This window comes from Alosa sapidissima, chromosome 1 (genome assembly GCF_018492685.1).
Source record: "Alosa sapidissima isolate fAloSap1 chromosome 1, fAloSap1.pri, whole genome shotgun sequence".
Lineage (NCBI taxonomy): Eukaryota > Metazoa > Chordata > Actinopteri > Clupeiformes > Clupeidae > Alosa > Alosa sapidissima.
This window is the reverse complement of record NC_055957.1, coordinates 41,669,946-41,688,819: the sequence shown is the minus strand read 5'-3', so window position 1 is coordinate 41,688,819 and position 18,874 is coordinate 41,669,946. Positions and strand designations below refer to the sequence as shown.

Genomic DNA, 18,874 nt, shown 5'->3' with positions numbered 1-18,874 from the left:
AAAGGCTAGCATCAATACAGTAAAGCATCAATACAGTAAAGTCAACAGTAAAGAAGCTGAAGACGCGAGTTAAAATAATAAAGACACCCCTTCAGGAAAAGCGATTTTCAGGAAAAGCGAACTTCTTGCGAAGCCAGAGGGAATAAATGTTATGGCAGCCTGCAGGAATAAATGTTATGGCACAGACTAGGCTACACAGCCATATCTACCGGTAGGCTATAGGTTCGCGCATGCATAAAAGTTATTAGTTCGTTGTGTTTGTGACTTTAAACAGTGGATGTGCTTTAGTAAAGCTTTGTGCTTCATTCAGCATTATAAACCAGTTCTTACGCTAACGTTTTGACCAGCAATGTATCTCTCTTGCCTACCTTGCCTCACCATTTCTGTTTTCGAAAGAAAGATGTATGTCCATGGCCTTCAAATCTTATCCTAGTGTTCTAATCCTTGGTGGTTGTGTGCGTGTGTGAGCACGCCTACTGATTAGGCGCACACTAATTGTGCCCACCTGTGGACATGACACTGAGCCAATGGGCCCATCACTCCTTGGAAATATAATGGTGTTCTGTGAGGCTCGTAGGATGAAAGTTGCCGTCGCTGGCAGTAGGCTACTCTGGAGGAGCGTTTTCTTGTGCTTATTTCACGCTGGGCATCGGTAGGTGGACTTTTATACTAGGCTAACGTATGCGGTTGTGATTCATCTTGAACTGCAGTATCGTAGTCGATGGGCTTTAGCTATGTTTGTTTCTCTTGCTAACCAACAAACAAACCTTGGGCTGCTTGGTTAGTGACGGTAAGGGGGGGGGGATGATTCATACTGTTTAGCTTTATGGTGGTTTTTAAGGATGTTGGCTGATTGTGCTGTTCCGTATGGCCCAATCTCACTGCAGTGTGACAAAAGCTCCCTGGAATCCTGCCTTATTTCACCCGACATTTGACTAGTAGACTACCCATGTTCATCAAGGTAGGCGATGCATGCTAATGAGCCTAGCAAGTAGCATAGTTGAGTGTTAATGTTCGTAGCGCAGCAATGACGTCTACAGCTGTTCTGTCTTGCCGTAACCAGGCTCTGCCTTTACGTTAGCTATGCCCTGTACATTGGCTCAATATTCCTTTTTTTCCATTTATAGCTGACGCGCCCTCCCTCCTCCACTCTGACCCCTCGGGCCTCTTGCCCATAGCACAAACAAGGCCAAGGTAGGCAGCAATGGCTTACTTGTACTGCCAGTTAACCATGCAATAATGATTGGGGTTGCTACATGGGTTCAGAAAAATGTGTATTTGTATGTTATTTATATTTTAAGATTTAAGTGCATACATTTTGTACTGATTAAAAGTTCTTTGTATTGATAACTGTAAAGTTATGACTTGTGGCATGTAGGTGATAATTGAAGATGATGTATGTTATTAGTAAAATCTTGTTTTCTTGTTTGCTATAGATCACAGCTGGCTGTCAGTATGACAGCCTGACCACTGTTTTCCCCTGATTAAATTTAGTTTGTGTTTTTTTGATTGTATGCTCCCTAGTGGTGACCTGCTCTGTCCTTAGCCCATTATTGTGCCTTCCAACGCCAAGTAGCGGCGCTAGGTTGGTTTATGGTCAGGTTGAGTTAGTTGGTTGTTCATCCCCAGTTTGTTTGTTTTCTGCTTTTCCCTTCTCCTACCCTGTCGGCACTGGCCTAGTCGGCCAGTGTTTTTGAGCAGCCCTCTTAACCATTCGCTCGAGGGCTGCCTCAGTTAATGTTCCCCTCCTGATTTTTCTCCCTTTTACTGGTTTGAGTTTTATTATTTTTATTTGTCTCCTCTTGTCTCCTTGCCCCTCCTAGCTGTGACCAATTGTAATTTTGCTAGATAGCCAATGCCTGTATAGCAGTAGGCTCCTTCTTAGTATATGCCCTAGTGGCCAGTGTGGGTTTCAAACCATTTCATGAGTGTTCTTTAGTGTGATTGATTACTCACTCCTGATGATTGCAGTGTAGTGGCACTTGTGGGTGCGTGTGAGCACAGTTTTGTTCCCTCCTAGTCGAGCGACGGCATATGGTATTTTGCTAACTAGTGCTTAAAAGACAGTCACAGCTGTACCCAGGGGTCCTTGTCTTTGTGTTATCCCCAAGTTTATTGGCTATTATTGTTTGTTTCTGTTCTGACATTCTCCCTGACCAAGTCTCCTTTCCCCCTCCTGGAGCAGTTAAAGAGAAATAAAAAGCAAAAATTATTGACCAAAGCTCTCTGTTCCTATCCATTTATTTAGGTCACCTGCAACACACTTAAGGTCCACCTTGTTACACGTGCTTGCGCTCTTATTCTCATTCTCTCTCCTGCGCAAACATTATGTCCTGCATGCCTACTGCGTGTAGTTCTACTGCATAAAGTTTCGCAAATAAATTAGTTTGTTTTACAGAAATGGCCTACTGTCACACTGCATGCAGGCTATAACCAAAAGCACACATTTTGTAAATAAGCGGGTCGGATCGCGGGTCGGGTATAATTTTGTCCTAATTAATATTCGCGGTCCGAGTTGCAGTCGGGTTGATTAAAATATCGGGCGACCGCGGGCCGCTTGTGACCAAACTCGCGCAACACTGTGTACCCGTGTGTGTGTAAGTGTGTTTATGACGTTTGCTGGCCGTTTTAACCTTGTAAACATCATTTTTCGACCAGTTTTATTTGATTCACGTAGGGGGGAGGGCCTAGGAGAATTTTTTTGAGCCGGGGGGAGACCCCTGGAAAAAAAAAATTGACCAGGGGGGAGGGCCAGGCAGAACATTTTTAACCCGATCGTCTGGCGACCGGCCCTCCCCCCCCGCTAAATATCGTACAGTCCCTAACAAAGTCAAAACTGCACGACATTGGAAGTGTAGGATCATTATGACACCCACTGAATGCACGCCAAGTTTCGTGGAATTCCGTTCATGGGGGGCCATACAATAAATTAATTTATGTTACTATACACCAACTGGCCTGTAGGTGGCCGGAGACAGTTTTCTGTGAATATCTCGAGAACCGTAGGGCCTAGGAGGACCACCTTTTTTTTGTATGTTGGTCTTAAGGGGCCATGTCAACTCATCCCATTACCACTTTTTTCATGTATAGCGCCACCTAGTTAAAAAGCAAAAAATTAGGTGTTTTCATCACAATATCTCTGGCTGACATGGTCAAAACTGCACGAAATTGGAAGTGTAGGATCATTATGACACCCTCCGAATGCATGCCAAGTTTCGTGAACTTTCGTTTATGGGGGGCCTTACAATAAAATAATTTATGTGTACATTTAGTGACCGTACACCAACAGAGTTTTCTGTGAATATCTTGAGAACCGTAGGGCCTAGGATGACCAATTTTTTCGTATGTTTGCCTCCAGGGGTCATGTTAACCCATTCCATATGCACACTGATTAAAAAAATTTGTGCAGATTAATCGATTCCGTATGACCTTTGACCCCGAGCCGTTCTAGTCAGCAAAAATTAGACTGTAAAATGAAGGAGAGAGAAGAAAACGTGCTGCCTGAATCATTGATTGGAACATTTACTTTTAAAAAACGGCCTGATGGTGTTGATAAAAAAATAAAGTGTTGAAAATAAAGTCCTCTGCAATGTCTGCAGCAAAGTGTTGACATTGAGGGGAGTGTTAATTTATTTTCATTGTGTCCCCTAGGTTATATCTGTGGCCTGAAATAGCTTGTATGTGAAAAAAAACTTCTTCCCGAAGCACTTTTGAATTTATTTCCTCAGCATATAAGGTCATATCATAGATTATTATGGCAATTATTTGAACAATGAAAATAATAATAAAAGAGTCTTTGAACTTTAATGTCACTAATGCTGATTATTCAATGATTCATTTGAATTTAAATATTTAAAATACTTTCACAGCAAAAATTATATATGCGATTAATTTAGATTAATTAATCACAGAGTATGTAATTAATTAGATTAAATGTTTTAATCGATTGACAGCCCTAGTGAAATCTATGAACTAATCATGTTTTGGTACTTGTTGTCTAGCAGATACCAGTTAGAATTGAGTGTGCATAATGCAATTTTGTGAGACAGAATCATATATGCCTTTCAGCGTGATTTATGTTTTTGGAAAAAATGTGCTGGACTGGGCGGCGGTCATATTTTGTACCACTCTGCGGTACATCTAGTTATAAAAATGCTAAATATCGGCCCTAATAATCGTCCAGGCCGATAATTGGTCGACCCCTAGCTCTGAGGCCATGTGTTAAATTCCCTTGTATAAGTATATAGCAGTGTTTTTCAACCACTGTGCCGGGGCACACTAGTGTGCCGTGAGAGATCATCAGGTGTGCCGCAGAAAATTACCCAAATGTCACTCACTGGTCCAGAAAAGCAACTGTTGCATCAAAGAATTTATAACCACATGCTCTCATTGATTGTATGATTGCACTATTTGTGGTATGCAGGCATTGTACAACGGGGGCCCCATATCCAGTATTCACAAAATCATCACATATCCAGTTCATAACAACAGTTAAATTAGATATAGTCACCTACAAATTAAACAGAGCGCGCTTGTTTTATTGATCAGGTCTTGCATAGAAGCCATAATAAGGCCATATCTGTGTATTATTTGAAATTTTAGGCTATGGTATGTTTATTTTTTATTCACACAGGATGTTAGTGTGCCATGGCACAAAAAAGGTTGAAAAACACTGGTAGTATATATACTCTTTTGATCCCGTGAGGGAAATTTGGTCTCTGCATTTATCCCATTAATGCATTAATGTTAATTGCATTATTGCATATCTTCACCTGCACTTGCATCTTTAGCAAACACTCTTTCAATGCAACAGCAGCTATTTATTTAAAGACACGTTAGCTGACCAAAGCGAGTGCTTTTAGTTATGAAGAGGTCTATCGAGAACCCAAATAAGATGATGACATCAACACGTGACATCAGCAAGTCTAGTCTTTTACTCAGCCTATACTGAGTGACTGGGTGACATGCCAAAGTCCTCTCGGTGGATATTGTCTGCTCCTCATTTTTTCACATTGTTTGTGTTGAAAAGCTATTTTATCTCATTATGAGTATTTGATAATGATTTGTGACATCATCAGTTATGATGCAGATAACTGTATTTTTCTTTTTTCTTTTCGTCGTTCAGGGTGAGTAAATGTTGAACACTCCTCTTTGAACAAGCAAAGTTTTGTAGAAAAGCAATGTCTTAATATATTAACAATCAACTAACAGCTCACAATCTTTCATTTTGTCAAAATGTTCATTCAATAAATTCAATGTATTCAATAAAGACACACACACATACACAAACAAGAGGTGGGAGGAATGGAGATGTGTCTTTTTGAGTATGTATATTGGTGAATGTTTTGCATATAAATACAAATGTGATTATGTTATGTTAAAGTGTCTCCAGGTGTGACAGGTGTTGTTCAGCACACAGTGAGAACAAAGGAAGGAGATACCGTTACTCTGCAGACACAGGACACTGGAAGCAAGGATAGGATCACATGGCTTTTTGAGGGGAAAATGATAGTGGAGAGTCCAGCCACAAAGGGAGATGTCTACAAAAATGATACAGACCCATTTAAAGGCAGACTGCAGCTGGATAATCAGACTGGAGCGCTCACTATCAGATCTGTTAACTCTGATGCAGGCATATATAAACTACAAATCTTAAAAAAAGGAGTCATGTCCACTTGGGAGTTCAACTTCTCTGTGTACGGTGAGTCTAACCTCGGGTTATGTTGCTGTATAATTGTATAAATAAAGTTACACCAATTAGACTTGTATCTCTGTTAGCTCCTGTAAGGTCTCCCACCTTCAGAAGGCGAATTTCTCAGAAATCCTCTCAGTGTGCAGTGGAGTGCTATGTGAAGAATGGCAGTGAGATGAGCCTGTCTTGGTACAAAGGGAATGAGCTGCTGAACGAAACCAGGGTCCAGACGGACCCTGCTGTCACTCTGATGACTGAGCAAGAAGATAACGGCACCTACTTTTGTTTGGCTTCTAATCCAGTCAGCAATATAAAAATCCAACTCAACATTTCTGAGGTCTGTGTCCAAGGTAAGTCAAGCAGCTATTCATATTAGAACATTTATGATTTTTCTTGCCGTATGGTTTGTGGAGCATTACTAATTATTTGTTAAGTCATGCTGTAAATACAATTCGACATAGCCCACTGTAAGCCCATTTAAATTTAAACCCCATTTTCATTTAATATTTATTTTAAGAGATCTTGAGAGTTTGTCTTTATCTTGAGATAACGAAACATGCAGGGTGAGGTAATGACACAATTAGACTTTTCAGGGAAAAGATAATTGTTTTCCAATGAGTAAAGTAAATGGCCCATGTGTGGCATGCTGCAGGCTGTACAGAACCTCATTCTGGGTAGACTGGGGAGCAGGAGTAGCTTATATCAATTATTGCATCACATTTCTCAAGGCTTGATGCTAGGTTGCCTTGCTAGAGAGAATATCCACATTGGAAATGTTGTAATAGCCTGACAGAATATTGGCTTGACTTCACATTGACAAAGACAAAGTCAAAGATACGATCGAGATATTGAATTAAATATATTGTTATCTTGGGAAAACAAATGATTCATTATCTTGTGGTAATGACATTTCAAGAAAACATGGCATCTTAAGTAAAAATGAACTGATGGCATCCTGTTTCCATGGTACCTAAGCTCTTTACATCTTTCACAGCTTTAGACATTGCCACAGGTTCTACATTCCTACAAGTCCTTGGAGGGCTATGCATAATTCTGCTGGTTGGCCTCCTTGTGATGGCATTATATTGTATACAAAAGAGAATCTCCGTAATTAAGTTTGAAGGCAAGTGAAACATCTTATATACAAAATAAACAAATACAAATACCATACATTATGTGAATTATATGGATATATCCAGGCCTATGATAATGCAAACAAAGAAATAACTTACATACCTTTTCCTATTTTTTAGCTGACCACAGTGTTGAAGAAATAAACTATGTTGATATCAACATTCCGGGAAATGCATTAAAACCCAATGTGCAAGTAAGTTGATAGCTGCAAAGAGGCAGTTAGATATCTGTATATTTCATTTTTGTCATGATTTTTCCAAATAATTTAATATCTGTTATGTGTTTATTAGTTTATTAGTGAATTTAATAATGAGGTTATTAGAAACTCAGTATTATGCAAATAAAATCTCCCCATGTGCTCTGATCTCTTCACAGATCGAGTTCACCAGAGAAACTGAAACAGAGAAGTTGGTGCAGTGCTCAGATGACATGGTAGTGTACTCAGATGTTAAGACTCTGTGAGGTGGTGAGAGATTATATTATAATATAATATAATATAAAAGTAAGTCACATTGTGTTAGTGTAGGAACAGAAATTTGTCTAGAGATTGGAGAAATGAAGTCTCAGCCAGCCGGGAGTAGAGTCAAAAATCTCAGAAAGCTTTATTCACGGAATCCGGAGACCTACGTCGTGTTGCTAACAGACGCAGTCTGATGTTACAAACAAGGAATCACTTTTTATACCCTCATGACAAACCAGACAAGACATGACATCTCCATTAATGGTACGCAAACCATTTTACGACCTGGAGCCTCATTTATAGAAGTGTTGCGTAGAAACCATCCTTCAATTGATCTTAGATAATTTCTGAAATGATCGTACGTGTGATTCAGAGAAAACGAACGTATGCACACAAAAACGTGCGTACGCCACCCTTCCAGATGTGCCCATTATAAATCACAAATGAACGTCAACATGTGCGCAGCCGGATGGTTTTAGGTCTCCGCCTTGTAAACACCCCCTCATCAATATCATTAGCATATGTTTTAATGAAATCAATGGCCTAAAAGCTGTAGCTTATGTAAAATTATATATTGAAAACATTGTATAGGCCTAGCCTATGCCATCTGATGTTAACTAGCCTATACGCGTCAGTTTGAATAGCTTAACTAATTATGTTTTTTCTAGCAAAGCTTTCTGGAAAGAGATCGTATGCATCCATGTCTATTGTCCTCTGCTCACTTTCATTCCTTTTGCTTGCAGTAATGTGAATAATCAACATTTAGTATGTTTAGGCCTACTTTGTAGAAGAAAAAAATGGGTAGGCCTAGCTTATGAAGGAAAGACCTCTAGGCCTATATAATCCTTTACGTTATGGTACAGTAGGCTACTGTACGTTTCCAATATGACCCAGGGTAATATGCTGATTTAGCCTACAAAACAGAGGACTAAATTATAAGCATGATATGTCATGTAGGCTTAACGTTTCTTTTAGGGTAGGCTATGTTTTTGATGAAAAAAGTAGCTTAGTTCGCCGGTCATTATTCATTCATTCTGCATATCTTTGCTATCATTTTCTTTCAATAATGTCCAATGGCTTAAACATTGTCCTTTATTGTTTGCTTTAGGCTTACCTTTATATTTTATCCTACATTATTCAAGTCATGTATTGTCATCTGATCTTGGGCACTGCCAATCAAAAAAAGCAAACAGGTGCGCGCTCTGCACCTCTTTACGCAACTCCGACGCAGCACTAAATATGAAGATGCCCTGCTTTCAGAGGATAACTTCCGTCCCTTGGTTGTGTAGGCTATATATGATATAAAATATCTATAGCCTACATAGCTTACATTCAAATATTACCTTTCTGTTACGAAGCTGGGAATAGGCCTATGAGCGCAAATTAGGATGTAGTGGAGGCTAAACGCGAGTAAACGCAGTTTATCCACCTCTGAAATTTCAGAAATAGAGTTTAGGCCTACCCACCACTTATTAGAGTTTATCCACCTCTCAAAAGAGTTTATTCACTTTTAACATCACACTGTATGATCCAATACTATCCTATATTCCCAATACTGCACAATAACCTTATCAAACTGTTTGAATGCCTTTTTTGTGAGAACCGGCACAATTGTAACACTTTTTTATTTTTCCAATTCAAACTCGATTTACACAAAGACGATAGACTTGAGAGATGTGAAATTTGACCAGAACAGAGTTGTACATGTCTACTCCATGAAAGTTGAAACAGAATTTAAAAAATATGTTATAGTTTGTCAATAATTTAACTTAACAGCGACATGTACCTTTATTACAACCTTGACGCAGCCATAAAAAAGTGCGGTACAGTTGTAACAGTATAGCGTCATGAATGTAACAGTGCTAAAATCATGAATCCTATAACATATTTTAACACAAAACACTGCTGGGTTAAACAAAGAGCATCTCTTTTCATATAAAATCAACAAAAAAACTCCAAATGTATGACTGTTACAGCTAATTTATTGCATTATTGATTAGCCATTTCAGACCATATGTTACGGTGTTATGCTAGCTCACAATAACCTTTAAATATGCTTATTTTGGCCATATCTACGGAGCCCAGGAGGTGTTATTGCAAGATATTTTTGTGTATCGAGAGAATGTGCGCTCATTTTACTAAATCGTGCACATGTTTTACTAAATTGTGCTCTCAATTTAGTAAATCGTGTGCACGATTTAGTAAAACGTGCACACGATTTAGTAAATTGTGCGCACGTTTTACTAAATAGTGCGCTCATTTTACTAAATTGTGCTCTCAATTTAGTAAAACGTGCGCACGAGTTAGTAAATTGTGCGCACGTTTTATTATATTGTGCGCTCAATTTACAACAATTGAAATGAGAGCACAATTTAGTAAAATGAGCGCACTATTTAGTATTGTGAGAGCACAATTTAGTAAAATGAGTGCACAATTTAGTAAAATGAGCCCACGCTTTCTGGATATACCAAAAAATACCTTGCAATGACACCTCTAGGGCTCGTACATATCCACTTGATAAAACCAGTAAATATAGTTGATAAACTGCTTATTTCTTACATGTCTGAAGCATTTGGTCCAACAGTGATATTTCAAGTTGCTGTGTGAACTTTAATTGGGTGGTCGCGGCACAAAAATCATAATCCATAACTCGCAATGAGAATGTTCGCGCATGCGCGATAAAATCAGTTCATTTTGCCATAGAGACTGGTGTTACAACTGACCCGCACAGGTCATGTTTTTATTTTCATTTAATTGCATTTGCTGTGACTATATAAATCAAATGGCACTCATATGAACTTGAAACAGAGGGACTGAAGATATGAATGACATGCGATTGAAGTCCACACGCTCAAATTTCACGAAGCAAACTTGAACAAACAGTTCAAATCGCGATGCTTGAATTTTGCACCTTTTTGCTTAATATCTCTGGTCGTATTTATTGTAGACCATTCATATTTGGATGGCTGTAAGATTATACATAATTACATGATATGTGTCTGTTTACGTTTCCGTAGTACACCATATCTTGAGAATAAAACACTGTTACATTTGTACCGCTGTTACAATTGTTCCAGTTCTCCCCTAGGTCTTGGTGTTTTTTTTTAGATATTATGAAATAAGTAGCCTAAAGTAGCTATAAGTTTTTTCACTTTCTTAAGTAGGCTATAGTTCTCATTAGCAGTTTTATGCCAAACCATGAATTAAGCTGCGTTCAAAAACGTCTTTAAAAATCTTCTGATATTGATCATGCATGGCAAAGAAAGACATGAGATCGTTGGTCTTGGAATTTTGAAAATGCATCGCACTTAGACCTCAGATTACTTGCAGTAGGCCACAAGGAAATGGTCGTACGTCAAGTTTGAACCTGACGTGGAGATAAGCAGTTTTCCACGTCAAAGACGGTTTTATAAATCTGAGCGTTGGCATGGATTTGAGCGTAGGCTACGCACGGTCTAAGATCAAATCTGTGCGTAAGAACGCTTTATAAATGAGGCCCCTGGTTACTCAAACAGTTGACCATATCTATAAGTTTGTATCCCCTAACCACCGACATCTATGGAATCCAGTCAAGATTGACCCGCTAGCCCGCCGGAGCAGAGGCCTGGCACTCCACAGAGGCATGGCATTCCACAGATGTTGTCTCATAAATCTCTCCTTCTACTCTCTGCTTACAGCAGCATTTCCCTCTTTAACATGTTCAGAGCACACCAAAAGACTAAATGGATGAATATAGCACACACATATATGGGGAACACCTTTAAGGCCAAAATTTCTTACTACATTAGTTCGCTGTGCAGGCTAGACATTTAATAATTACGAACTTAAACCTTTTGCTTTTCTCTTTGTGCTACTCTAAATTTGGTGTATTTGGGGTCCACAGTCATTTACACATTCGGTAGTTCTGTTACTTATGTAAAAAATTCAACTTATATTTTTGTATTTTATGTAAGATTCCCAGACAGGGCTTTTGTCCCGACTGAGAAAAAAATTTTTACAATTTGTTTATCCATACTAATGTATGTGAATGTTGTGAATGTTAAGTCCATACATAAATGCAGTGTTGAACCTGAAAACTCCAAAGGGTCTTGTCTCAACTTTATTAATATGTTCATGAACCATGAGTTGTGCTGCAGCCGCTGTGGTTGACTTAGAATGTACATTCCTTTGATCTTACAAATGGCATCAAAACAGGTTATTTAACACATAGTGTTGGTGACTATGATGACACACAGTGAACTGTTTTTACTAGCTGATTCTAGTGTTCGAAAAACATTTTGCTAAAGGTCCTACCCCTGATCACACAACCTCATCAACACACAATATATATATATATATATATATATATATAAAAATATAAAATCAAGCTGGTATTTTCATTGACATACTTGAACCTCCTCACCACCCCAAGCTGGTTAAGCACTCTTAAGTCAAGGAGCAACACAGGGGAAAAGATACATATCTAGGCACATACTGTTTACTCACAACGTTTTTTGTTCCTGAGATTAACACGAAGACAAGTCACATTTCCTGCAATTTTTTAAATCTCTACTTCCTGACATTTTTGAAATCTCTACTTCCTGTTTTTGTTTTCTTAGAGGCTACTTCTTACACAAGTTATAACACAGGATATAACAGAGAGGGGAGATGATGGTCTACTTTTCTTTCACCCTGTTTGCAGTGGGTACACATATCGCAAGACCGCACATTGACATTGCTCAGTTGATGTCAGTATATTTGTGTTGATGTGTTAATATTGTATTTCTGTAGCCAGTGCAAACAGTTTCATCATGTCAATAGTTAGGTCAGACAAATTTGTACTGATGTGACACGAAATAACACAATTGAAATACTTTCCGCTGTACTTAATCTGACAAGGCAACTGAGACCAGGGTCTTAGTGCCAGCTGTGCACTCGACTTCCTGTAGATTAAAAAAAAAACGGCACAGCGGTCCCTTATATCCTGTGGTTGGATACACAGTAATTTGATGATTCATATCATGGTGGGAAACAGTTTATGCCTCTTTAAATAAGACACGTATAAGGTCATGTTATACCTTTAGACAGATTATAATAACTGAAGATTACTTTATTTTTTTATTGAGAAATTACACAGTATGTCAGTGTAGCAATATGGCAGTTGCTTAAAACATCTTGGATTCAATAATTTATTGAATTATGATTTTAATGTTTATTCAGTCACACTGTCTTTGTGCAGCCCATATTAGCTAATATTCTCAGGGGATAACAAATATGTAGCAACACTATTTGGAGAGTTACTGTGGATTGGAGTGGAGTTTTGTGGATGATAAATAATTATTCCTGTGGGTGCCTATAATTTTAATGTTTGCAAAACAGTTCTGACCACTGACAACTGTTTCCTTGTTTTCAATGTAGAATGTATGGAACTGTTGCCATGTCAAACTAAAATAAACTAGCTAAACAAAGGGCTTAAATGCAATGTAACAGTCCCTGGTTCAGAAAAGGCACACACCACAATATGGAAAGTACCAGCTTTTACACCAGCAAGTGACGGCCTCTCTTCTCAGATGTCTCTTCTCTGTGGCTCCTTTGTAAAACTTGTTCATGCGATCTGCATGAAACCTGCACCATGGCTACATTTAAAACCAAACAGGAAGTCACCGCCTTGTGTGCTATACGGATGACATAAAGTAGCTGTTGCCCTATATTCGGTGCAACATAGATAGACTGTATGTTGACTACCCGTCAGCACATATCTAACGGAATTACCCAATCTGATTGCAAAAATAAAGGCTGTTTATTATTCATTATTACACAAATGCTTTACATCAGAATTTATAACAATAACAGAGGATATGTAAAAGTGAGTGATAACAGAACCTGTTGGCTTTGTTTTGTTAGACCAAAAACCAAGACCAATGATGCACCCTGCTATAAACATTTCAGTAGTAATGGTCTTAGTACAGCCCTGTAGGTTGATTATGATTGATTTTAAAAGGCAGAAATAAGTTCACAGCATGTCTAGAGACTATCTGAAAACTCTTATGTAGCAGTTACAGTAATCAGAGAGCACTGATTGGATGTTTTTATTTCCTGTCAGGAGACATCAATGCCAGTGTACTTATTGATTTATTTAGCAAATATTTGAATTCTTATTTAGCATCTTTGAATTATTATGTCAAATAGACTATTCCATCTGATTCACTGCCTCTGAAGTGCTCCACCAGCAGGGCAGCCATGACCACAGTTACCAGGGCAGATAGCACCAGGCGCACCACAATGGCGTCGCAGCACTGAGAACACTTTCCACCTGAGAGAGCGGAACAGAGAGAACAAGGAACATGCAGTGAATGTTCTTTCTATCATTGCATTTTTGTGCTGCACTACAAGCTGTACCTGTGTGTTGTATGTAGAAGGAGGTCTTCTGTACCTAGTAGGACTGTTTGGTTGTTGACTGGATTAGCAGCCACACAGGTGTAGACAGTGGTGTCCTGCTCTTCAACCACAAGGGGGAGCATGAGAGTGATGTTGATGTCTGGACTGCTGGTCTTGTTCAGCAGCTCATTCCCTCTGTACCAGGACAGGGTGACCTCTCTCCCATTCTCCACAAAGCACTCCACTAAAACAGCCGATGGCCTGATGATTGATTGATTCCCTGGTATGGTGCTCAAGACAGGCTTGGAGACTGGAGCTGCGTGGGCAAAGAGAAACTATTGGCAAACACAAGCTGTCTTGCCATGAGAAGTTAACCCATGACTGGTAAGCATCTGCTTACATGTTCAGAGAAATAGCGGAAAGGAAAACATTTAAGACACACCATAAACTGCACACTGAAACCATGTGACGTTTGAAAACCCTCCACCTGTTACATCAACGCGATAGATTCCTGAGTCTTTGGCTGTGGCATTCCTGATGGTCAAACATCCTCTTTCTTTGTCCAGCTGCAGTCTGTCCCTGAATCTCTCACTGAGCTCTGTATTTATGTCCATCTGGTAAATCTGGGCTATCAGAGTGCTTGGATTCAGATGACCATATGACCAAAGAACCTGGTCATCTAACTGAACCTTCTTGTGTGCAGATGTGTGAAAAGTGAAGCTCTCGCCTTCCCTGATCTTCATCATCTGTTCTTCAGATTCCAAAGTAGGCAGCAGAGCTGGAAACAGAACATGAAAACAAACCACAGGAATAAGAACCAGGTTGGGTTTGAGCGGAAATCACAATAGCCTGTCCACTCCACTGCGTGGGAGGTCAGAAAGAGGTCATGGAAATTTCACATGTATGTTTTGTGAATCCCTTCAAGCTTTCTATTCACTTATATGAAAACAAACAGTAATTTAAATGTGAAAACCATCCTCAAACCAGCTCCATCTATTCATATATTGAATATCTGAAAGAAGTGGTCCAGATTGATTTTGAGTCGTATTCTAAGGTTAACATGTTCATAATGTCACTAAAATTTGTTGCTGTGATACAAATTGATATGAATTAATGTTAAGTTTCAAAATCTATTTTCTTTTTGCCTCAGTTCTCTATTTCAGAAGTAAAATATTAAATCAAACCAAATCCTTTACCTGTAGCAAAAGACAGGAGAGCCAGAGTGACACGAAGCATCTCTGTGACATGTGATGGTTGCATATAACACAGCCTATTCATTCTAAGTGCAAGTTTAAGTTGAGGTGTTTGAGGAAGTGGGGCTATTTTCCTCCATCACTCAGACTGTTAATGGAAAATGAGAATGCTAAAAAGGAACTGAATCACCACAACGTCTGTCTTTGAGAAGAGCATTTGAAAGGTGTAACTAACATAACATGTACATTACACTTTCTTCGACAGGTGTCAGATGTACTTGTGGTATACAGATGTAGACAGGGTTGAACAGCAAGTCTATGGCAATTCAGTTAAGGGTTATATAAGGAGTTCACTGGGACAGAAATGCTACTAAGGATCCTATGTAAAAGAAGTCAGAAACCAATTTGACCACCGTAACTGTAGTGCTATTTAATTTAGTATGGTAGTTCAAAACCATACCGTATCAGCTTTGGGGGTCATACGGGGGCTTCAGTTACATCTCTGATTGGCCAGCAGAGTTCGGGAAAGTGCCCCCTCTCTGAACTGGAGCTCACTGCCGCCTGGTTTGGAATAGAAATTTGTGTGATGGTAGAGATGGACATGTTTTTCAGAATATATCTATTAGTTAACCCTCACACACATAGGCCTACTGAACATTCAAATGACCCACTCATCCTAGATACAGTATATTTATTATGAGGTTTAGTCAGATTTTTTTTTTTTTTTTTTTTGCATGTCCAAATTTCCGTCAAGGATTCCCGGGACACTGAAAGACCGGGGTACACGAAACTTGGTGGGCATGTAACCCCACATGGATAGCATGGAACGTTTTTCGTTTTGATCTGTAGCCCCCCCGCTGGACTGGACCCCCCGAAAGGAGGGTAGGGCAGACACAGTTTTCTGTGAAAATCTTGAGAACCGTAGGGCCTAGGATGACCATTTTTTTCTGTATGTTTGCCTCCAATAAAACCCCAATGTCCTATTGCAGTGACAGGGACACTGTACTGCAGGAGATGTTTTCCTTTGCATGAATGTTAAATTGAGGTCCTGAATCACCATGGTTGTTAAAGATCCCATGGCACTTATCGCAAAGAGTAGGTGGTTCCCTGATTTGCTTTATTTATGTACACATACATAAAGACACACACACATACATGCACACAAACACATAAACAAACATACACACACACACACACACACATGCACCCACACATACAAACACACCTACATACACAAACACACGCACACACACTCACACACAAAACACATATACACAAAAACAACCACACACTCTGCAGACACTCAATTACAAACACACAAAAAAGGAACAGAAGTAGGAAATGAACACAATTTGACAAGGAAAAAATGTGCTGGACTGGGCGGCGGTCATATTTTGTACTGCTCTGCGGTACATCTAGTTTTGTATACTTACAGTTGCATTTGTTTTTAAATACTCAGGAGTCAACAAAGACCCTTGTTTTTATTATTACATTGACATTCACAAAAAGAGGCTGTAGACACACAACAGTATGTAGGTATCATAAGGCTCATAAATAGACCAACACAAATGTTACACAAATAGCTATTTAAATGAGTTTACTGTGAAAATAATGGCCTCTGTGCTGTCAGTGAACACAGGATGTGGTGGAATGGTTCTCGCTTATCCTGTAAACTAAGTTCACATTTAAGCTTTTCACCCTCTCTTCTTCACATATCTGTTACACCATTGAGTAACAGTCTATGCATAATGTGTGTGTGTGTGTGTGTGTGTGTGCGCGTGTGTGTATGGATACACACAATACATTGAAGGAGGAGTATCTAGAAGGTATATATACGTATGTTGAATGAACAGTAATTTAATTTAACAGCCTACATTAAAATACTTGACAGTATCAATCAGACATATAAGACAATGTCATGACAGCAGCTGAAAAACCTTCAATTGGCATAAGAGGCTTCAAAGTCTCTTTTTCTCACCCACGTTTTGTCTTCCTTTTTTACCCCTCCCACCTACTGTCTTTCTTGCTCTCTTTTCTGCACCTATTTGCCCTGGGCTGACTTGCTCCTTCAAAATTCTGGCGGTTTAATTGTTTCCCCACCCCCCTGAAGTTCAGAGTAGTAAAACAAGCAGCAGTAAGGTGAGTACACAAATTTACATTTATTATCCTATCTTTCCGTAAAGCACTGAACATCTTTTAGTTCACTCTGTTTGCTAAACATTACATTTTGTCTCTGAAGGATTGTTTTATTGCGTTTCTTTCCCTCTTCCCATTTTAATATCCATCAATGAGCACGTCTTCAGGAACCTTAGGTTTCCAATTTTAATATTACATGTTCTAGGTAATATTTACATGTTCAAAATAACTACAAACATTTGTGTGGAATGGTATTAGCGTTCTGACACAGAAAGCTTTGATAATTATCACAGCCTCAGCAGCATCTTTTTTTGTCTCTGAGGTAATCAGTTCTTCTGGTAGTGTGCACTCTGACCTGTGTTTGTTGACCACCACAGGCCATGTCTCTGTAGTGACATCTTTTTTTTTTTTTTTTTTTTTTTTTATCTATATCAATATCCTGTTCTGTAGCCTATAGCAGACCATGTGCTTGTGTTTGAGGTTTGCCGTTTGTCTGGTCATAATGACAGTTGTAGTGATTAACCAGTGAAGAGATTGTGTGATGAATCTGTACACAAAACACAACATGGAGAATACATATACAGCAGAGGGAAATAAACATGCTTTTCTTGATTTTGGTATGTGTGGGTTGAGCAGGAAAAAAGTAGTGAACCATATCTAGCCATACTCGTCTCAATTCGTGTTTGCTTGCATTCTGCCAGTAGTCTCCTAAAATATGCAGGTATAAACCCCCACAAGTGCCTTAAATCAGCACTCAAATAAAGACTATGATATGGTATGGTATTTGAAGACATATTGTTCCACCGAAGACATTGCAACAGTGGATGTGAATGATGGTAGCGTGCCATGTGCACTTTTTATTTCCTGTCTTGCTTTGCAGATGGAACAGCAAAGAAGCCACTTCCTGTGTGTGTTTGTGTAGGTGTGTTCACTTGTACTCAAAAGGCAAGACTGTGCCGGTATGTTCACTTGTACTCAAAAGGCAAGCCTGGCTGCTGCTGTGTTCACTTGTACTCAAAAGGCAAGCCTAGCTGTGTGTGTTTGTGTAGGTGTGTTCACTTGTACTCAAAAGGCAAGCCTGGCTGCTGCTGTGACCTGTAGATGTTTAGCCGTTATTCCTTTAATAGTTTCCTTGGTCTTCTGATATGGAAGCTCGCTTTTTGCAGCCACAAGTTAAGTCAAAACTCTGAAGTCATAGTCTTGAGACACTAATTCAATATGTTGAGGCTAAAAAAATAGACCACCAGAATCAATAGACATTACCCCAAAGTTTATCATATGGAGGCCAATCCACTAACTTTTTGACGTGAACTGCGAAATTATTTTTCTAAAAACATCTCTATGGAGAATCACATTCACTTCACTCAGGGTTAGGAATGAAACCAGTAGGGGGTGATATTTCCCTGCCTTTATTCTGCTCTTAATCCGCTATAGCTACGCAAAAGTAATTTTAGGCAAGTCCCTCCACTCGGCGGCCATATAGCAACGCTTTTTGGGCACTAATCGGGCATCCTATTCAGTAGAAATGCGTGTGCGCAAGGCTTCACGACACCAATCTTGCTCCAGCGGCGAGTTCACACCACATGATTGGCTCAATGTATTCACATCACACCACATGATTGGCTCAATGTATTCACATGTCAACGTTTTGCCAAGGAAGGGGTGTGATATGTGTAGTAACGGCCATATTGGCGTTACAAACTAGCCCCATGCATTTCTATGGAGGGTATTTTGAGTGCTGTGTCTCCTCATTAGAAAGTCTCTGGCTACGCCTCAACTCTGTACTCTGTACAGGAATGCTAAGTGCAGACTGATGGCAGAAATGTGCAGAAAACTTCAGTGCTGACCTGTTGAATGTAAACCACAACGGTTAATTTAAACACCATCATCATTTATCATCAG

The 18,874-nt window shown here is 39.3% G+C and overlaps 3 protein-coding genes and 1 long non-coding RNA gene across 12 annotated transcripts in view; 2 read left to right on the top strand and 2 right to left on the bottom strand.

Moving 5' to 3' along the window:
- Positions 1-570: 570 nt before the first annotated feature.
- LOC121718732 lies at positions 571-1,391 on the top strand. Its single transcript, XR_006034000.1, has 3 exons — positions 571-652; positions 888-961; positions 1,128-1,391. It is a non-coding gene; the product is annotated as an uncharacterized LOC121718732 (long non-coding RNA).
- A 3,547-nt stretch (positions 1,392-4,938) lies between these two features.
- The window catches only part of LOC121723171 (natural killer cell receptor 2B4-like), a 16,498-nt gene continuing 2,562 nt past the window's right edge, over positions 4,939-18,874 (top strand). The window contains exons 1-8 of one of the 7 annotated variants that reach the window (XR_006034904.1): positions 4,939-5,126; positions 5,384-5,701; positions 5,779-6,042; positions 6,687-6,815; positions 6,946-7,019; positions 7,202-7,292; positions 14,401-14,544; positions 16,947-16,975. Coding sequence is in view for 6 of the 7 variants with exons in the window: in XM_042108765.1 (XP_041964699.1) it covers positions 5,081-5,126; positions 5,384-5,701; positions 5,779-6,042; positions 6,687-6,815; positions 6,946-7,019; positions 7,202-7,288 (918 nt within the window). In the remaining variant the exon portion in view is untranslated. Of the gene's footprint in view, positions 5,127-5,383; positions 5,702-5,778; positions 6,043-6,686; positions 6,816-6,945; positions 7,020-7,201; positions 7,293-14,346; positions 14,830-16,946; positions 16,976-18,874 lie in introns of those variants that run through there. The other 6 variants (XM_042109029.1, XM_042108947.1, XM_042108765.1 and 3 more) reach the window with 6 other exon arrangements.
- On the bottom strand, positions 12,037-15,290 carry LOC121723480 (HEPACAM family member 2-like). Of its 3 annotated transcripts, none has more exons than XM_042109237.1 (4): positions 14,840-15,290; positions 14,086-14,421; positions 13,665-13,959; positions 12,037-13,578 (listed from the first exon to the last, which is right to left on the bottom strand). In XM_042109237.1, exons 1-4 carry the CDS (start codon positions 14,919-14,921, stop codon positions 13,470-13,472), a joined length of 822 nt encoding a protein of 273 aa, XP_041965171.1. In that variant the 5' UTR covers positions 14,922-15,290; the 3' UTR covers positions 12,037-13,469. The 3 variants fall into 3 exon arrangements, with proteins under 3 accessions (XP_041965171.1, XP_041965250.1, XP_041965334.1); XM_042109316.1 differs by having other exon boundaries at positions 13,699-13,959; XM_042109400.1 differs by having other exon boundaries at positions 14,131-14,421.
- LOC121722691 (ribosomal protein S6 kinase beta-2-like) overlaps positions 15,311-18,874 on the bottom strand; it is a 20,684-nt gene continuing 17,120 nt past the window's right edge. The window contains exon 16 of the mRNA XM_042108653.1: positions 15,311-15,397. Within this exon, the coding sequence (XP_041964587.1) occupies positions 15,388-15,397 (10 nt within the window). The 3' untranslated portion in view covers positions 15,311-15,387. The remainder of the gene's footprint in view (positions 15,398-18,874) is intronic.

Excerpts from the sequence above, each read along its gene's own strand:
- LOC121723480 (XM_042109237.1), bottom strand. The coding sequence starts at position 14,921 with ATGAATAGGCTGTGTTATATGCAACCATCACATGTCACAGAGATGCTT. Across the intron at positions 13,960-14,085 it reads GTTTCAGTGTGCAGTTTATG|CTCCAGTCTCCAAGCCTGTC; the intron begins GTGTGTCTTAAA and ends TTGCCCACGCAG. Across the intron at positions 13,579-13,664 it reads CTTCTACATACAACACACAG|GTGGAAAGTGTTCTCAGTGC; the intron begins GTACAGCTTGTA and ends CCGCTCTCTCAG.